The sequence below is a fragment of the Cyclopterus lumpus genome, chromosome 1 (genome assembly GCF_009769545.1).
Source record: "Cyclopterus lumpus isolate fCycLum1 chromosome 1, fCycLum1.pri, whole genome shotgun sequence".
Classification (NCBI taxonomy): Eukaryota; Metazoa; Chordata; class Actinopteri; order Perciformes; family Cyclopteridae; genus Cyclopterus; species Cyclopterus lumpus.
Genome location: NC_046966.1, coordinates 10,232,222 through 10,251,685, shown reverse-complemented (window position 1 = coordinate 10,251,685; position 19,464 = coordinate 10,232,222). Strand labels below are relative to the sequence as shown.

Below are 19,464 nucleotides of genomic sequence, written 5' to 3'. Positions count from 1 at the left end.
TTTCCCACGTTTGACAGGTTGTGTGTGTGTGTGTGTGTGTGTGTGTGTGTGTGTGTGTCTTTAATTTCAACCCCAAGTTTCTTCTATAATACAAAGGGTGATCGCTTTCAAATCAATAACTCATTTCCGGTGATGAAAGAAATACATAGAATGTACTTAATTAAGTTAAACATATTGGATGATTTTACATCTTCGGGCCTCATACTCATTTGAGGGGCAATCTATTTTTGGTTCACTGCGAACAACTCGCAGACATCCAAAATGGTCGGGAACTACAGGTGTAATTGTTAACGGTGAATTGTATTTCATAAAATCATAATCTTTCATCTTTTAATGTAGAATTTTAATCTGAAAGGTGTACTGCCAAATGTAGTGGACTAAAAAGTACAATATCACCATCTGAATTGTAGTAATGGAAAATTGATTTTCTCAAGCAAAAGACAAGTACATAAAACAATGTTTTGGTTTAGTAATTATTCATGCGTAATCATCCACCATTACTAATTTCAAGGTTTGATCCCTCCTCTCTACTCTCCACACCTTTATTGTTCAGCGTTTAACAGCAACCTACCGGGGCGAATAACAGTGGTGTTGACTTTGTGGATTGGTGAAGGCCAAACTCTTTAGAAATGGCTTTGTAACCGTCTCCAGCCCGGTCACTTGACCCTCTGATGGAGGCACGGCACACTTTGAATGTTAAGACCCGGGTTTGCATCTTTTCAATCAGGCAGTGGCCGCTGAACTCCAACCTGATCGTATTCCCCTTGAGTGAAACACGTCACTCCAATTACCCCTTTGAATGAATGAATGTATATATATATATATATATATATATGTACACATATATACACACACATATATATATATATATATATATATATATATATATATATGTATATATACATACACACACACACACAAACAAATAATATATGTATATATATACACATACATATATACACACACACACATATATATATATATATATATATATATATATACATACACACACATAATATATATATATATATAAATATAAATATATATATATATATATATATATATATATATATATATTGTTTTTAATGTTGTTCCTATCTTTCATGCTTTTATCTTTTATCCGGTTTTATTTTATTGTAAGGTGACCTTGGGTGACTTGAAAGGCGCCTCCAAATAAAATGTATTATTATTATTATTATTATTATTATTATATAAATTAAAAAAACACTTGAAAAAGCAATTCTGGATTTTCTACCAAAACCATTTAAAACCCTGTAAAATTAGTATTATCAATAGAGAGGAAAGACTGAGCCGAACGCGCTGATATATTTGTTATCTTTGTGGAGTAACTGTAACCCAGGTAACTGTAATCCAGGCAACTCTGAAGCTGTTTCTCCTCTGATCTCTGTGACGATACAAACACACGCGCGCGCACGCGCGCACGCGCGCGCCCGTGGCCGTTCGCAAGCCATTCCGCCACACAGACACGCCCAGATTGGCTTTAATCTCCATGACGTCACGATTTTTTCTTAGAATGTTATGAATACAACTGAATGCAGTTGTTGTTGTGCATTTTGGGACAGACTTTAGAACATTTTACTCACTGCATTTTGCTACAGAGAAGAATTTAAGCTTATTTTACTCACTGCATTTTGCTACAGAGAAAAATTTAAGCTTATTTTACTCAATGCATTTTGCTACCGAGAAAATTTTTACCACATTTTACTCACTGCATTTTGGCACGGAGAAAAATCTGAGTATCCCGATGGCAAACACACAGAGCCAAGGACCGAAGTTAGTGAACATGAAGATCCAGCTGGGAAACAAGGAGGAAGCGCATTCTTTGGATGATTTCAAGAAATTTAATGGAGATTTGCAGAAGGCAATTTTTAGCCTTAAAGCCCAGTTGTTGGAGGCTAAAAAGGGACAGTCTCCAGCCCAGGTTAAACAGCTGCAGGAGGACTTGGAGCAGAAGACCTGCATCAACTATGAGCTGAACCAGTTAGAGAACACCAAGCTCGAGCTGGAAACACAGACACTCACCATTGAAAAAAAGGAAATGGGAGACGCCCTGAAAGATAACAAGAATCCACAGTCATCCACCAACCAGTCGGCTCTGGACATCCTCCAGGGTAAAAATGAGAGGCTGAAGACCGACCTGTGGAAATCCAAGCAGAAGGTGAAGGCTGTGAATGAGATGATGGCCAACAAAGAACTGGAGTTCTCCAACTGCCTGGCCCTCGAGAGGGCTGAAATACAGAGACTCGCCATTGAAAATAAGAAGATGGCCGAAGCCCTGAAAAATACCAAGAATCCAGTGTCATCCACCAACCAGGAAGCTCTGGACATGCTCCAGGGTAAAAATGAGAGGCTGAAAACCGACCTGTGGAAAGCCAAGCAGAAGGTGAAGGCTATGAATGAGGCGAATGTCGACCCCAAGGTTGAGATCTCCAACAGCCTGGTCCTCGAAAGCGCTGAAACACAGAGACTCACCGTTGAAAATAAGAAGGTGGCCGAAGCCCTGAAAAATACCAAGAATCCAGTGTCATCCACCAACCAGGAAGCTCTGGACATGCTCCAGGGTAAAAATGAGAGGCTGAAAACCGACCTGTGGAAAGCCAAGCAGAAGGTGAAGGCTGTGAATGAGATGATGACCAACAAAGAGCTTGAGTTCTCCAACCGCATGGTCCTCGAGAGGGCTGAAATAAAGGACATGGGAGACGCCCTGAAAGACAACAAGAATCCACAGAGTTGGATGGATCTTATCAAGCAGAAGGTGAATGCTGTGAATGATATGATGGCCAAAAAAGAGCTGGAGTTCTCCAACTGCCTGGCCCTCGAGAGGGCTGAAATACAGAGACTTGCCATTGAAAATAAGAAGATGGCCGAAGCCCTGAAAAATACCAGGAATCCAGGGTCATCCACCAACCAGGAAGCTCTGTACATCCTCCAGGGTAAAAATGAGAGGCTGAAGACCGACCTGTGGAAGGCAAAGCAGAAGGTGAAGGCTATGAATGAGGCGAATGTCGACCCCACGGTTGAGTTCTCCAATAGCCTGGTCCTTGAGGGGGCTGAAACACAGAGACTCACAGTTGAAAATAAGAAGATGGCCGAAGCCCTGACAAATACCAGGAATACAGTATCATCCACCAACCAGCAGCCTCGGTACATCCAGCAGGGTAACACTGGGAGGCTGAAGGCTGACCTGTGGAAGGCCAACCGGAAGTTGAAGGACACTATAGACCAAACAGACGAAGCTCTGGAAATTGAGCGTCGCCGTTACCAAGCACTGGAAACATCCCAGAGCTGCACTCTTGCCAAGCAGGAGCAGCAAGAACAAGAACACAAGGACTTCATTGCTGTTCTAAAGGAAACATTTGAAGACCAGCTAAAGAGGGATCATCTCCAATGGCAGCAGGAGAAAGACTCCTTTGAGGTCCAGCTCGCCAACCAAAAGGAGGAAAACAGAAACCTCTCGGATGCTGTGACCCAGGCTGAGCATCTGGTGAAGCTCCAGAACATGACGTGTCAGAAGGAAAACATCTCCATCCTTGAGGCCACACAGAGCGTCCAGCAGACTGTGGAGGACGAGGAAGAGCATCTGGAGGACGAGGAAGAGCATCTGGAGGACGAGAAAGAGGAGCGGCAGATCCAGGCGCAGTTTGAAGACCTCCAAATCCCGCTCTCCAACAGGCAGCAGAGGAGAAAGTGGTACCAACGCTTGTTCTCATGTTGCAGAGGTCAACACTGAGCAACCAGTGTCCAGCTATCAACGCCCAGCATGCCGAATTATAGAGCCCGTGACGGTGCTCCATTCGGCCGAAGAAATTATTTAAAAGCGGTTCAGAAAAAAACACTTTTATCAACGCCCAGCATGCAGAATTATAGAGCCCGTGACGGTGCTCCATTCAGCCGAAGAAAGTATTTAAAAGCGGTTCAGGAAACCACTTTTATCAACGCCCAGCATGCAGAATTATAGAGCCCGTGACGGTGCTCCATTCGGCCGAAGAAAGTGTTTAAAAGTGGTTCAGGAAACCACTTTTATTGGTATGCGGGTATAACATTTCACCTCAGGGAGTTAGACGCCCCTGCCATGCATAGTCGAAAACCACTGCCTTGCCGTACAGATTCTTGATATAATCAAAGGCAAAGGGTGCAAACCCTAACAGAAAACCATGCTACCGTGGCAGCACAGAGGGCGTTGATCAATGGAACTCCTGGCATCTTTCGGCCAGCCACTGCAGGGACTAATGGTTCGCACCTGTCTTGACATGTTCTTGCCGGTGTGATACTACTGTTAGATCCCTGAGAGAGTGCTGTTAGTAACTTGCAAAAGCCAAAAGCACTTTAAACACTCTTGCAAGCAGCTTTCATGAAATGTACAACCACACAGAATCTCACACCGGCTCGGACGTCGCCTGGGTTACCAAGGTCCGCGCTGCTCGACTCCGTCTTCCGTCGACAGTGAAAAGTCAGCTAGGAAACAAACAACAGAAACAACAGAAACTGACAATTGCCCAATGGAACGTCAGGACACTTCTCGACCGAGAGGCAGCTGACTTGTTTTTGATCATCATTGTTATTTTCATTTGTACTTTTTTAATAAAAAATCCTTTTTGGATTAAAAAATAACTCATGTGTGTAAGTGTGAATTTGATTGGAACCTGTGATTTGTAAATGTCTTATTTTATAATTGTTTTACCTAAGAAAATATTTGATATCTTTTGAAAAGATAACTGCACATCATATTTGAACATTACTTCACCTTGACATCCATTACTGGTGGGAAAAAGAAATATGACCAATATTATTAGTTAGCTGTTAACATATTATATTCTAGCTAATGTTAGCTTATGTTATTTAGCTAAATTCTAGCTAACAGTAGCTAGGTCAACATGACATTCGATTCTAGATAGCTAATGTTAGCTAATGTCAGCTAGGTCAACACAATACAACTTGAAATAGAACTGACTGAGAGCAGTGGATGAAACAGTGTGAAGAAGAAACCAGAAGTGATCCAGTGCTATAACCGAACAAAATCAGGAGTGGACACAACGGATCAGATGGTTCGCACCTACACATGCAAGCGGAGAACACGGAGGTGGCCCATGGTGCTCTGGCACAATGTGCTGGATGGTGCCACCCTCATGCCTACACCAACTGCACTGCACAACACCCTGAGTACATGGGTGGTGTGACCAATGCACTGCAGCTATTCATCGAGGAGCTGGGCAAAGAGCTTGTCATGCCACATATGAAGAGGCGCATGGAGGGCACTCCCCACCTCCAAATGCATATTATAGAGGCAATGAGAAGATGTGGGTTAAAAAATAAACACTGCCACCACTCAGCCACATGAGGACATCAGACAGGAGGGCCAAGTGAAGAGGGAGAGTTCCAAGATTGTATGTTGTATGATTGTGTGAGTGTGACAAAGTGACAAATACACATTTAAAATATTAAATGTGTAATTATTTGGTTCAAATCCCAGCTAAAATAATATTATGTTTTATTAAATGTTTTTTGACCCATGTGTGTAAGTGTGATAAAACAAACACTATTTTTGTTCATAAATTAAGGAAGGAAACAATAAAATGATCGTGCATGTGGCGGTTCGTGCGCGTGCATGTGGTCGCTTGCTGCAGCAAGGCTCTAAGAGCCTGCAGACCAGTGGTTCTCAAACTTTTTGTTGAACATACACCAAAACAACAAAAGTGTGCCTCTAACTTATATCACTCATAGTTTATTACATTTACCAGATGTATTGTTCATAAGACCGATACATCTCTAATATTAGGGAAGTAAATTCAAATTCAAATAAATGATTACATTTCTCTAAGCTCAAGTGTAATTGGTCGATTCTTATACAAAGTGGATGCAGATCATTCTTCACTTGTGAAACATGTCTAGTACTACATACATAGTACATACTAGTCCGTGACACTTCACCTCTCCTTAAAGAAACCTTGGTTTGGGATCAAGCGACTGAAGAGCGGCCTCAGACTTAGCGCAGCCTTTTCTGCGACCCGCTCTAAATGTGTCAATTGTGAATATATTTTTTAGTAATTCAAATTTAGAATGAATTATTGTGTATGTGTTGCATCTTCAAATAAACTCTGCTTCTTCTTTCAGTTTGCTAAATCACGCTTTGATTTACTCACTAAAGCCACAATTAGTGGCTAGGAGGACCCCCAGCCCTTCTCCTACTTTTATATCCTCTGTGAGGACACCCAACAGCCCTGCTCCTCCTCCTCCTCTTCTTCCTCCTCCTCCATCCTCTGTGAGGACACCCAGCAGCCCTGCTCCTCCTCCTCCTCTTCTTCCTCCTCCTCCATCCTCTGTGAGGACACCCAGCAGCCCTGCTCCTCCTCCTCCTCTTCTTCCTCCTCCTCCATCCTCTGTGAGGACACCCAGCAGCCCTGCTCCTCCTCCTCCTCTTCTTCCTCCTCCTCCATCCTCTGTGATGACACCCAGCAGCCCTGCTCCTCCTCCTCCTCTTTCTCCTCCTCCTCCATCCTCTGTGAGGACACCCAGCCTAGCTGGAAACTACGGCATTGCAGAAGATGCTGTTAGTACTGTGCAGCTTACTGTATTGGTCTTGCTTTTTTGTAAGTCATTTGTTGTGTAGCCTTTATTTATGAATAAACCTAATTATTATTTGTTGTTGTCGTCTTCCAGACAGGGTGAGCCTGGAGGAGTTCAGCTAGCCGCTGCTGGGACTGCAGTTGCATTCTGGTTGCCGAGTGAAATGAGAAAGACCCTCCCTGTGCAGGACCAGAGGTGGATTTCAAACACCCTCTTTCCCTCCTGCGACCAGATTTGAAGCTGTGGTATGAGCCCCCTGTCCCGGCCCTCATCTACCATCAGACACCAACATCCGACCGCTTTTGAGTCGGCTGGACACGGGAAGGTGCAAGTCCCCTAAAATAAGCAGGACTTCACTCCAGGGGTGGATAGTGTCAAGAGGGACAGCCATACCACCACTGGCCCACTTGCACAGTGGCCTGATTGCTGCCGCCTGATAGAGACAATATTCATCAGGCTGTGTCTCATACATCATAGTCCCAAGAAGAAGGGGGCTGGGACGGTGTCCAGATGGGTGCTAATCCTCAATGACTATAGAAAAGTCAGGCAGTGCATTCTGGACAACGTGACAGTTATGCAGCGGACCACCTTGCAGCTGGTGGACGTGAGCCATACCACTCTGGTGCAGTAGCACAATAAGAGGTCATACAAGGGCTAAATATGCCGAGTCACATGTCCCTGGCAGATCACCCTATTATTTGTGCCAGTCACCAACCAGCATCAACACCCACCGTGCCCGGCACACCTATATGCCAGCTTCTATATGCCCAGAAGCACTGTCGAACAGGCAAAATTAAAGAGGAAGTTGGAGCGGCAGCTCTTTCCTGCTCCATCCGTGGCCCCTCAGCTGGTGATTCGACAGCAACTTTTCCTTCTCCCATCCCATGCCACAAGGGTGTTGTTCCCCGCTTCACCCTCGGTCCCTCAGAGGGTTACTCCTGGTCCTGCTCCTGCCCGCAGAAAGCTTACGAGAAAAGTACTACACAACACATGCAAACATTGCGGGCAGTTCAGGACTGCAGAGACTTGGCACATGAGTACAAGGGGGTAATTTACTGCCCCTCGGTAGAGACTGTTTCAAAGGAGCAGTGGTTGGAGAACAGGCGAAAGACGTAACTCTCGTTGAGTATCCCCTCACACTGGACATTACGCTTGTATATAGTTGTCTAATATGTTTATTTTATTATTGTGTGGTGTTATATTGTTGTATTATATGTGATTTTATATTATATTATACTTTAGAGACTGGTGTTTTTATATCTTGTCCTCATTTATTTAAATAAAACTTTGCTTTTCTCATACATTTTGTTTTCAAACTCTTGTTTTCAAGTGACTAATGACTGTCCAATACTTGGATTGGAGTAAAAGGTACAATATTGTTAGACGACTGTGACCAATTTTCATCACATTTACCCAGGGCCACAGTTACTCTTTTCAAATCAGAAAGATAATAGAATTACAATTTATATATCAATACTATCTCAGTCGAATAGATGCACTTTTATTATGAATATCATAAATCTCAATCCTGCCGGGGTCGGGATTTGAACCGGCGCATTTCTTTTTTCCTCTCTTTTTCCTCCCCCTCCTCCCCCTTCTCCCCTTTCTGCCCTTTCCTTTTTTCTCCCCCCTCTCCCTTGACAGACTACTCTTCCCCAGCTTGATGTCCCAGTGGCCCCATGTTTGTCTGCCGTGCTGGTATTCAATACATTTTCAGATGGCTGCTTCTTCACTATAATGGAAAGTGGCAGCAAGCACGACTCCAAATCTTGAACAGTATATCGGGTACTCGGTCGTGGCAGGGACAAAACAAACAAAACAGATGAAGGTTCTTCTTGTATATTGTGGACAACAATAAACAAGAAGAAGACCATTGAGTATCTCAGGCCAGGGTGTGGTTAAAGGGACAAACCATATTAAACTGCAATGTCCCCGGTTTGACTTCAACAACCTTTGGTGCATGTTATGATTCCTGTATCTGTCTCTATTGTGCTGTCTCATGAAGGCAAAAGGCACACAAAAAAGCACACTGACACTCTCAGTTTCACTACGGATACATGGCTTTGTAATATAACAATAGTTAAATCCTTCAACCCAAAATATTTTATAAAATTACTACTACAGTTTATACTTTATTTCTGTTCATACTGGAAATGACTGCATTACTATGGGGCAATGTTTTTATGAGTGGGTCCCTGTTTTGATTGTATTGTACTGTGTTGTAAATGCAAGCTTGTACACGTGTCACTGAATGTAAACATAACTGTTTGCTTACAAGATATCTCCAATTTGTCACGGATCGAAGACCAGGGACCCAAGCACAATGGACGAAACAGAGTAAGCAAATAATAATCCTTTACTGGAGTAACGGCAGGAACAGAACAGACAGACTATGGAACGCTGGAGAACTTGGTCTCAAAACACAAGACAATCTGGCAGAGGACAAGTACAAGTGAGGGAACCTAAGTAGTGAGTGACTAACGAGGGAATGGGTTGCAGGTGAGATGGGCGTGAGAACCAGGTGAAGGGAATGAAGGATGATCAGGTGTGAATGACCGGGTCTGAAATGACAAGAGAGTTAATAGACAAACAGATCTAATGAAAACAACTATTAACAGAAAGGTGTGGAGCTGAACTATTACAGAATCCCCCCTCTAAGGGACGGCTCCCGACGTCCCAAAACAATTGCCACACCGGGTGGGCAGAGGGGATCTGGGGGAGGACTAATACTCCTCAGACATCTCCGCCCTCTCCTCATCGGCGGGTGAGTTCTCCAGATCAGAAGATGGCTCCTCCTCATCCTCCCCGATGTCTGCTGCTGCTAATGGTAGAGAGGAAACAGCGTCTGGCTCGGTAGCCCCCTTGGGCCCAGAGCCCTTAGCGGGCTGATCAGGGTGGCTGCGGTGAAACTCTCTTATGAGTGGGGCATCCAGGATGTGTCGGGCCGGGACCCAGCATCTCTCCTCTGGACCGTAGCCCTCCCAGTCAACCAGGTATTGTAACCCTCTTCCACGACGGCGGGAACGAAGCAGGCGGCGCACCGTGTAGGTAAGACCTCCCTCGATGAAACGCGGTGGCGGTGGAGGCTGTACAGCAGGGGCCAGTGGACTCTCCCGAACTGGCTTTATTCTGGAGACGTGGAACGAGGGATGGACCCGCATGGTCCGGGGCAGTTTGAGCCTCACCGCTGCCAGATTGATGACCTTCAGGATCTCGAATGGTCCGATGAACCTGGGTGCCAACTTCTTCGCCTCCACTCGCAAGGGTAGGTCCCTGGTTGCTAGCCACACCTTCTGGCCAACCTGGTAGATGGGGGCTTTGGAGCAGCGCCGGTTGGCTGCTGCGGAGTAACGGTTGGCCGAGCTGAGGAGTGCAACCCTGGCCTTGGCCCAGGTACGGTGGCAGCGGCGGACGAAGGCCTGGACCGAGGGGCAGGAAACCTCCTTCTCCAGGGCAGAAAACAATGGGGGTTGAAACCCCTAGGCACACTGAAACAGGGACATTCCAGTGGCAGAGCTGGTCAGGGTGTTGTGGGCATACTCCACCCACAGGAGCTGCTGGGACCAGGATGCTGGAGTCTCGGAGACCAAACACCGTAGAGCGGTCTCCATCTCCTGGTTCTTGCGCTCAGTCTGACCGTTAGATTAGGGGTGGAATCCAGATGACAGGCTGGCTGTGGCCCCGATTAGTGTACAGAACTCCCTCCAGAATACGGACGTGAACTGAGGACCCCGGTCAGAGACTATGTCCGTGGGTAGGCTGTGAAGCCGGAAGACATGAAGCAGAACCAACTCCGCAGTCTCCTTGGCCGAGGGGAGCTTGGGCAAGGGCACAAAGTGGGCCATCTTGCTGAACCGATCGACCACTGTTAGGATGGTGGTGTGCTTGTTGGACAGTGGGAGGCCGGTAACAAAGTCCAGGGAGATGTGCGACCAGGGCCTATGGGGCACCGACAGTGGTTGCAGGAAACCAGCGGGAGCCTGATGGGATGGTTTGTGCTGGTTGCAGACAGGACAGGCGTTGACGAATTCCCGGGTGTCCTTCTCCAGCGTCGCCCACCAGAACCTCTGCTGCAAAGCATCCCTAGTACGCTGGCTCCCAGGATGGCAAGTGAGTCTGGAGCTATGGGCCCACTGGAGGACCTCGGACCTCAGGGTCTGGGGAACGAACAGGCGGTCAGGGGGACAGGAACTCGGGCCAGGGCAGCCTTGACTCTCTCCTCTATCTCCCAGGTGATAGCGGCAACCAAGACGGGGGCAGGAAGGATATTGTCATTGCAAGGGGTGGAATCCCCCTTGTCCACAAACTGGCAGGACAGGGCGTCCGGCTTGACGTTATGAGTACCGGGCCTGTAACAGAGGGAAAAGTTAAACCGGGTAAAAAACAGAGACCATCTGGCTTGCCGAGAGTTCAGTGTCTTGGCGGACTGCATATATTCAAGGTTCTTGTGATCAGTCCAACACAAAAATGGCAGACTGGTCCCCTCCAGCCAGTGGCGCCACTCCTCAAGGGCCAGCTTAATGGCAAGCAGCTCTCGGTTACCAACATCGTAGTTCCTCTCAGCAGGTGAGAGCCGCCTAGAAAAGAAGGCACATGGGTGGAGCTTCTGGTCACTGGCAGCCCGCTGAGAAAGGATGGCCCCCACCCCTACCTCGGAGGCGTCCACCTCAACAACAAACTGTCTCTCTGGGTCGGGGACCTGAAGGATAGGGGCAGAGGTAAACCGGGCTTTAAGGGTGCGGAAGGCCTCCTCAGCCGAGGGTGACCAATGGAACTGCACCTTGGATGAGGTGAGGGCTGTGAGTGGGGCAGCCACGATGCTGTAGCCACGGATAAATCTCTGATAGAAATTGGCGAACCCCAGGAATCGTTGTAGCTGCTTACGTGAGTCTGGAATGGGCCAGGACGTCACCGCTGACACCTTGACAGGATCCATCTGCACAATCCCCTGTCCAACGATGTAACCCAGGAAGGGGACAGAAGAAGCGTGGAATTCACACTTCTCGGCCTTAATGAACAGAGAATTCCTCAGGAGACGTTGAAGGACGGCCTGGACATGGTGAATGTGCTCCTCTCGGGACCTCGAGAAAATAAGAATGTGTGGAGCTGAACTGTTACACAATTAGCACCTATAAATGTCCAGTGTGTAGGAAGGGGATCTATTGAAAGAAATATAATATTCATAACAATGTTTTTATTAGTGTATAATGACTTCAAACTTAAAAAAGAATCTTATATTTTCATTACCATAGAGTGAGACGTTTTTATCACCATCACAGAGTCCTACAGAAGAACGGACAAACCAAACGCTGGCTGTTTGGAGCGTTTTTTATTACCCAGTGGCCACCATTGTTCTCATAAACGCTTGGAAAGGGAGGAGTGAGAGAAGGTTATGGTTACTGTATTTGTCCCCGTAGGCAGACTTGGTTTACAATAGAAAGTGAGGCATTCATCGCGACACACATTACAATCAACACAGACAATAAGACAGACATGATAAAAGTACACGCAGCCACAAATCAGTGCACTGTTATTATTCTAATTTGTTCACCTGAATGATGGCTGCTGGAACAAAGCTGTTTTTATAATGCTTTGTTCTACATTGTGGTTCTAAATACCTACGTCTAGAAGGAAGACGCTGAAACTCCCTGTGCAAAGGGTGGGAGCCGGTTATCCGTTGTTATCGGCCTGCTAGACCATTTCACAATCTGATGTAGAGAGTTTCAGTTCTTTAGACAGGCCTCCAAACCATGACACCAAAGAAAAAGATCAAATTGATTCAATAAAAGCATGATAAAGTAAAATCATCATGGTTTTGTCAATGTGGAAATAGGACAGTTTCCTCAAACCCTTTTTGCACACGACTTCACAGTTTGCATAAAAATTCAGTTTTGGGTCAATAATTGTCCCAAAATATTTGTAGGATTCCAAACCTCAACCTAATGGATACGACCTCATGTGTGTGTGCATGTTTTCTCAAATCAATTATCATGTCTTTGGTTTTAGATATGTTTAATTGAAGATAGGACTCCTCACACCACTTGAGGAGTCCTATCCTAGCCCAGCCGCGGTCAGGTCTTCCACTCATGGACGACCGGACCGACTAACAATAACAGAATCATCTGCATACTTTAAAATGGTCCTATTTTCATACCTGCTCTGACACATACTGTATGTGTGTAGAGGATGAATAATAGGGGCGAAAGCACACACCCTTGTGGGGAGCCAGTGGAGGAGCAAACTTGGTCCGACAGAATTCCATTGACCCTCACTCTTTGTGTCCTATTAGTTAACAAGTCAAGAATACAACCCACAAGATTGTGACTTAAGTCAAATTGTTCTAAAAGCCGACTGGTTAAAATATGGGGTTGAATTGTGTTAAAAGCGGAGGAGAAATCTACAAATAGAAGTCTGACATGAGATCCATTTCCCTTCTGTTTAAAAAGTAAATTAAACAAAGTGACTGTGGCATCTTCTACTCCTCTGGGTGGCCTATAAGCAAACTGCATGAGATCAAGTGATTGCTCAGTTTCCCTTAACATTTCTGACCTTAACAGTTTTTCCAGCGTTTTCATTAATAGTGATGTGAGAGCAATTTGTCTAAAATCATTTAGACTTTTGGGGCAACTGGATTTGGGAACAGGGACCACCACAGCATCCTTCCAGAACTCAGGTACATGCTTTGCCTGTAAGGACTTTTTAAAAATGTTGTGGAAAACATGGACTCAGATCTTTTGCACACGTTTTAAGTAAACGACCACAGATGTTGTCAGGTCTGTGACTCTTATGTACATTTATCGAAAGGAAGGCCTTTTCCACATCTAATGGGGTATTAAGGGGTATTAAGTTGATTGCAATCTGCAACCTTACAACTAGATGCCACTAAATCACACTGCCCCTTTAAATTCCCTTTGGCTGAGTTTGTAACTGTTCTACAGACTATTTGGTGCACATCCTAATGTTTATGATGATCATATAATCATATAATCTTCCAAATTATTAACCTACAAAATAACTAACTAAAGTTGTCAGACAACCGTAGTGGGGGAAAAAAGTACAAAACTGAATGCACACTATAGTAAATGTGCTCTGTTACATGTTTACCTCTGATGCTGCAGCAAAAAACAAATAGAGACAAATGTCCCACAGCACCCACTTTGTCCACGGAGCAGAGATGTTCCTCTTGATATTTTGAAGCGTAGGAGCATAGCAGTAAAATTGTCTCTGTTTCTCACTCTCTCTCTCTCTCTGTTTCTCTCTCTCTCTCTCTCTCTCTCTCTCTCTTTCTCTCTCTCTCTCTCTCTCTCTTATCTATCGAAGAAACAGCAGAGTGCTGTATAAAAGTTGAAGAGGTGGAAAGAGAAGCTGCTGAGACAATCTGCTCAGCACCACGGACAGCGAACAATTGGGCGCTCGGACACCAGCTATTCATCGATATTGGATTATTATAGGAGAATCAGAAGACTGAACTGGGGGATCTACTTTAAATTTGATCACACGAGGACTTGGGCTTTGTCGCTGCTTCCCAAAGTAAGCATGTCCTCGTCTTCGCGTCTCATCAGATAACCTGTGTGTGATAACAAAATGTAACTTTGCAATGAGTGTATTACAATTATTGAGAGAATTTAGCTAAGTTGAGATACTACCATTGCTGTCATAACAACATAAACGGTACTATCACCTATATTCATAAAGCAAGCATTATTACACAGTAAAAAAGATCTGCCGTGCGTAAAAGCTGTGGCACAGTTCCCGCTTGTCGCGAAACATGTGTGTTTGCAGGTCAAGTAGAATGAGACTTTAATACGTAAATACACTGGAGAGGAGACAGCGATTATTAAAGTAACAGCAGCGGATTTCTGTACGTAATTACGGATACGACACCTTGTCAAAAAAAGGTTAAATAGGATACATGGCAACACATCTTTGTGGCTTATTACGCACCGTTTCCATTGAAAGATTTGTGGTCAGAGCGCACACACTCTCGCTTGGGCGCACCAGAACACACTTAAATGTAAACTCTAAATTAGATGTACATAAAATAGGTGAAACCAATTTTGTTTTCGTCTGATACCTTGTAGTGTGGTTGCTGGTGATTCTCATCCTGACTCTGTTTCAAATACACCAGCATGGCAGAAGGAAAGGTTCTCTTCTGAATCGGTGAAAAAAAGCAGGGGGACAAATCTGCATCTGGACTATAGTGTCACCATCTTCCCCTCTGAAACCCACAATGGAGCCCCTAGACCAGACCTACGGGTTTCCCCTCACATCGGACCTCAACTCATCCTCTGCAGCCACTCCCTCGCCCTTCCTATCATACCCTCGCCTCTTCAACGTCTCCTCCAACCTGTCCACCCAAAGCGTCCCCTTTCAGGGCAGCAGCACTCTGATGACCGCAGTCATCTCCCTCACAGTCTTCATGGTGGGCCTGACTGGCAACACTCTGGCCATCTATGTGGTGCTGCGCTATGCCAAAATGAAGACGGTCACCAACATCTACATCCTGAACCTGGCTGTGGCCGATGAGCTCTACATTATCGGGCTCCCCTTCATCACCACCCAGAACGTGCTCTCCTATTGGCCGTTTGGCTCCTTCCTTTGCCGCGTTGTTATGACGGCAGACTCCATGAACCAGTTCACGTCTATTTTCTGCCTGACCGTCATGTCCATCGATCGTTACCTGGCTGTGGTTCATCCGATCCGCAGCACCAAGTGGAGACACCCCCGCGTGGCCAAGGTGGTGAGCGCAGCCGTGTGGGCCGTGTCCTTCGTGGTGGTTCTGCCTGTGGTCATCTTTTCTGATGTTCAGGTACACACTGCAGCGCTGGTCGCCACCCTTTCTCTTTAAGAGCAAATTAGCTTTAAAGCTGCCCCTGATAAATAAATAAAAATAATCAGTCCTGTTCTACTCAGTCCAGTCAAAAGATCATAACAAAGTAAGCTCATCATAGTTCCTTCTCGACATTAATAGGACATTTATTTAAACATAGTTTTAGATCATTAAGTACAAATGTATTACTTTCCACCCAGCAATGTAATAATAATAATAATAGTTTATAATGAGATGTTTTAAATGTTAATCGATTGTATTAAGAATCAGAATCAGAATCAGAAACTAAGCACAGGCAGTAAACAAGGCAACATGTGCTTTTTCAAACCCTCGGAAAGTACATAATGTACATTTTGTATTACTTAAAACATCCCGTCCTGCATAATTTAAGAGCTTTGTAGTTTGACACAAATCCTGCAGGCTCCACTACTCAACGTCTGACTGAGCATTTAATTTCCCTTTAGGACACATTTAACTCCTGCAACATGAACTGGCCAGAGCCAACGAACGTGTGGTCGACAGCCTTCATCCTCTACACGGCCACGGTGGGCTTCTTTGGACCGCTGCTCATCATTTGTCTCTGCTACCTACTTATCGTTATCAAGGTGTGTGCATATACGTGTGTGTATAAGTACTGAAATGTGTATCAATATAATGACCATTTCCATCATACTCGACATCCCTCATTCCTACATATTCATCCTCTTCATCATCATCATCATCATCATCATCATGGGGCAGATGAAGTCATCGGGGGCGCGGGCGGGCTTCACCAAGCGCCGGCGTTCGGAGCGCAAGGTGACGAGGATGGTGGTGGTGATCGTGGTGGTGTTTGTGCTCTGCTGGCTGCCATTCTTCATCATCAACACGGTCAATCTGGTGGTCATCATCCCAGAGTCCAGTGCCACAGCCGGCATCTACTTCTTCGCAGTCATTCTGTCATACGCCAACTCCTGTGCCAACCCGGTGCTCTACGGCTTCCTGTCGGACAACTTCAGACAGAGCTTCAGAAAAGTAGGTTTATAGGGGTACCTTTAGAGCTTGTTAATTAAAATGTTATATCTCTGTTTGTTTAATCCTTGCAAAAAATGAAGGTTAACAAATCAAACTGTTAATTTCTGCATAGGTTCTGGATAATCATTTGATCAACAATATATCTGACAATGATTGGTAGCACGTCAATATGAACTAAAAACTTAGGTTAGGTTTGGTTTGGGGTAATTGACTTTACTTACTTTGCTTTAAATGTGTACAGTATTTGTTCAGGGGGCAACACAACGTATTAAACCAAATTAAATATGTTTTTAAGGGTCTGCTTACTTATTTACTTTAATCTGACCGGCCTAAAGGGCAGGTACAAAAAAACAAAAAGCATCTGTGTAGCTTGTCTTACTTGCTCGATCATCTTGATGTGAAGCTTGTTCACTAACAACACAGTTAGCCACAAACTTGAGCCATATTCGAACAATATGAAAGATGATAAAACAATTAGAAAATAGTGCCTTTAACTAACCTTGAACAACTGGATTCAGAATACTTTGTTATGTAACAGGGTGTCCAAAGTGACAGTAAAACCATTCAGAACTGCTCTCGAGCCTGGCTGTCAGAGGTTGTTTTGTCAATGACCATATACACACATGATCATCACAAGAGATTTCTGATGTTGTTTTTATAGCCAATTGTTGCTGTGGCCCTGCAGGTTCTGTGTGTGAGGAATGTGAGGTGCAAGGCCAAAGGTGTGGATGACGGCGATCCAAGCGCTCCGCGCACCGAGAAAACCACAGTCGCTCCCTCCCCCCGTAACCAGGCCTACCACGACCCCCAGAGGAGCCAGGTACATGCGCGTGTGTGTGTGTGAGACAAGGAAAAAAAAACAAAAAATAGAGAGCAGTTAAGATGCTTGGCTAATAACCCATCCTTCAATTACACACACACACACACACGCACACACACACACACACACACACACACACACACACACACACACACACACACACACATACACACACACACACACACATGTTGTCATTTATATCAATTAAGAGTCCAACAACTAAAGGAATCAACAGGCAGGTGTGGGCAGCTAATTGAAGAAGGATGTAAAATGAAATGAAGGCTGCTGTGGAGGCATCGATCAAATCTGAAGGTGGTAGTGAACGATTATGAGATGACAGTAGATGTATTTGTGTGTCAGAAAGAGATCGAAAGGAAAGGTCTGCTCAGTCTCGAGAGCATGGGGCTCTGTGTCCAATTATATGACTCACACAAGAGTAGTGAGGTGCATTAGACTGGCAGAGTGAGACTCTCCCAAAGCTCCTTCAAGTGGTTCAAGGTGATCAAAAGTGCAACTTCCTCCATAAACACACAGTGTATGATAGAGAGTATATGTTAGTGAGTCCAAGTGCTTCATTATTGATGGATGAATCTCTAGTTATTCTCAGAGTTTAACTTCATGTCATATCTCTTCATCATCATAGTACCAAATGCAAAGAAATGCAAATTAATACTGACAAACGCACGCACATATATACATTGCACCACAGCCCCTTTTCTATATTTACATAAACGTTACAGACCGGCCGGCCCCCAAAGAGTAAGATGGTTCACATTCCTGTTCACAACCATGTATGCTTTGTCTCTGTTTATTCTCCCAACCAATACATCATTCTTGATAAGTTAGAAAATGAGAGAACAAAGAGCACAAAAAGAGAATGAGGGAGGATTCAAAGGAAAAACAGGAACGCAGTGAGGCTTATGTTGGATGACATGCTGCATAGTTTCCTGCAAAGCCCTCATGTGTGTAAAGGCAATTTAAATCCAGCGTAGCGAATGGCGGGCTGGGCCACTAACAACTGACGCTAATATTATTCTTATATACATTATCATGAATGGGGTTTTATTTCATCAAAGTCATAATGATTCTAACTTGAACTTTATTTTCTCCGTATTTCTTTTAGTGGTCGTTTTTTTAATTAAGAAATATAGGGACCTCTCCGCAACACTTACCTCGCACACACACAAATTAAACGTCAGGCAGTAATGAGGTAAAATGGCAACGACAGCGGGCACAATTAAAAGTAATAGCTTATAATAGCTTATAATAGCCTGGTATCAAATATTCAAAGGCCTGGTACTGTTTCACAGTCCGGAGGTTGGAAACCTCAGCTTTAACCATAATGTAGACTCATTCAGCTAACCAGCTAAATATGTATAATCCTTAATCCTTAATCTTCCTTTATTCCCTTTCCTCTTTGACTCTGGCCCTCTTCTTCCTCTTTCTGAAGATCTCTCCTCATCCTCCAGGCTTGCCTATCTCCCACACAGCAGCAGACCTGCACCGCTCCACCCCGACATGTCAACCTCCCTCCACTTGCCCAGGAATCGGACCCGCCCCTCCTCCAGTGGCCTCCACAGCAGCCACCACGTTAACCTCAGTGGACACACTGGCTTGACCTCCCACCCTCACTGCCCTGGCCACTTTCTCCTCCCCTGCATCCATAGCTCAGGAAAAGTAACTAACAAACAACATCAGGTGTTTTATGAGTAGAAAAGACAAGCTGAGGAGAAAACGTGAGATGAGACTACTGAAAGCAGAGGGATTGGATCAGCTCATCAAAATAGCAAACACTGATTATTTTCTACAGTTGCAATGTAAATATCCAGTTCCAGGACTATTTTCTGAACCCACATTCAAAATGCATTGCGACATTTATGATCCATTTCGGTGAAACAACCTCACAAATAATGTGCTCACATCTCAATGTGTCTCTCTACCTGTATGAGTCACCCAGCTGTTCAACAAGTCACTTTTTCTTTCCATCCAGCCATCTGACAGAAGTGCCTTCTCAGCCGTTATCACGGTTATCACATTCACACCTTACTTCTCTCATTTGTTGTTCATCTGTTACACAACATGTAAGAAGGAATTTACTTTTCAGTACCAACAAATGAAATTGAGGACAAGCCAGTGGAGAGAATGTCATATCAGAAGTTAATTTGGGTAAAGCAGACATTACAGGGTTTCCCCTTTCAACCACAAGTTGTGATTT

At 44.8% G+C, this 19,464-nt stretch overlaps 2 protein-coding genes across 2 annotated transcripts; both read left to right on the top strand.

Moving 5' to 3' along the window:
• The first annotated feature begins 1,765 nt into the window (after positions 1 to 1,765).
• LOC117739713 (golgin subfamily A member 6-like protein 22) lies at positions 1,766 to 3,751 on the top strand. Its single transcript, XM_034546139.1, has one exon. The coding sequence runs from the start codon at positions 1,766 to 1,768 to the stop codon at positions 3,749 to 3,751; it is 1,986 nt and encodes a 661-aa protein (XP_034402030.1).
• An 11,064-nt stretch (positions 3,752 to 14,815) lies between these two features.
• LOC117733630 (somatostatin-like receptor F_48D10.1) lies at positions 14,816 to 18,867 on the top strand. The gene is made up of 5 exons (XM_034537413.1): positions 14,816 to 15,394; positions 15,880 to 16,020; positions 16,157 to 16,429; positions 17,115 to 17,249; positions 18,700 to 18,867. The coding sequence occupies exons 1-5, from the start codon at positions 14,816 to 14,818 to the stop codon at positions 18,865 to 18,867; spliced, it is 1,296 nt and encodes a 431-aa protein (XP_034393304.1).
• Positions 18,868 to 19,464: the final 597 nt, after the last annotated feature.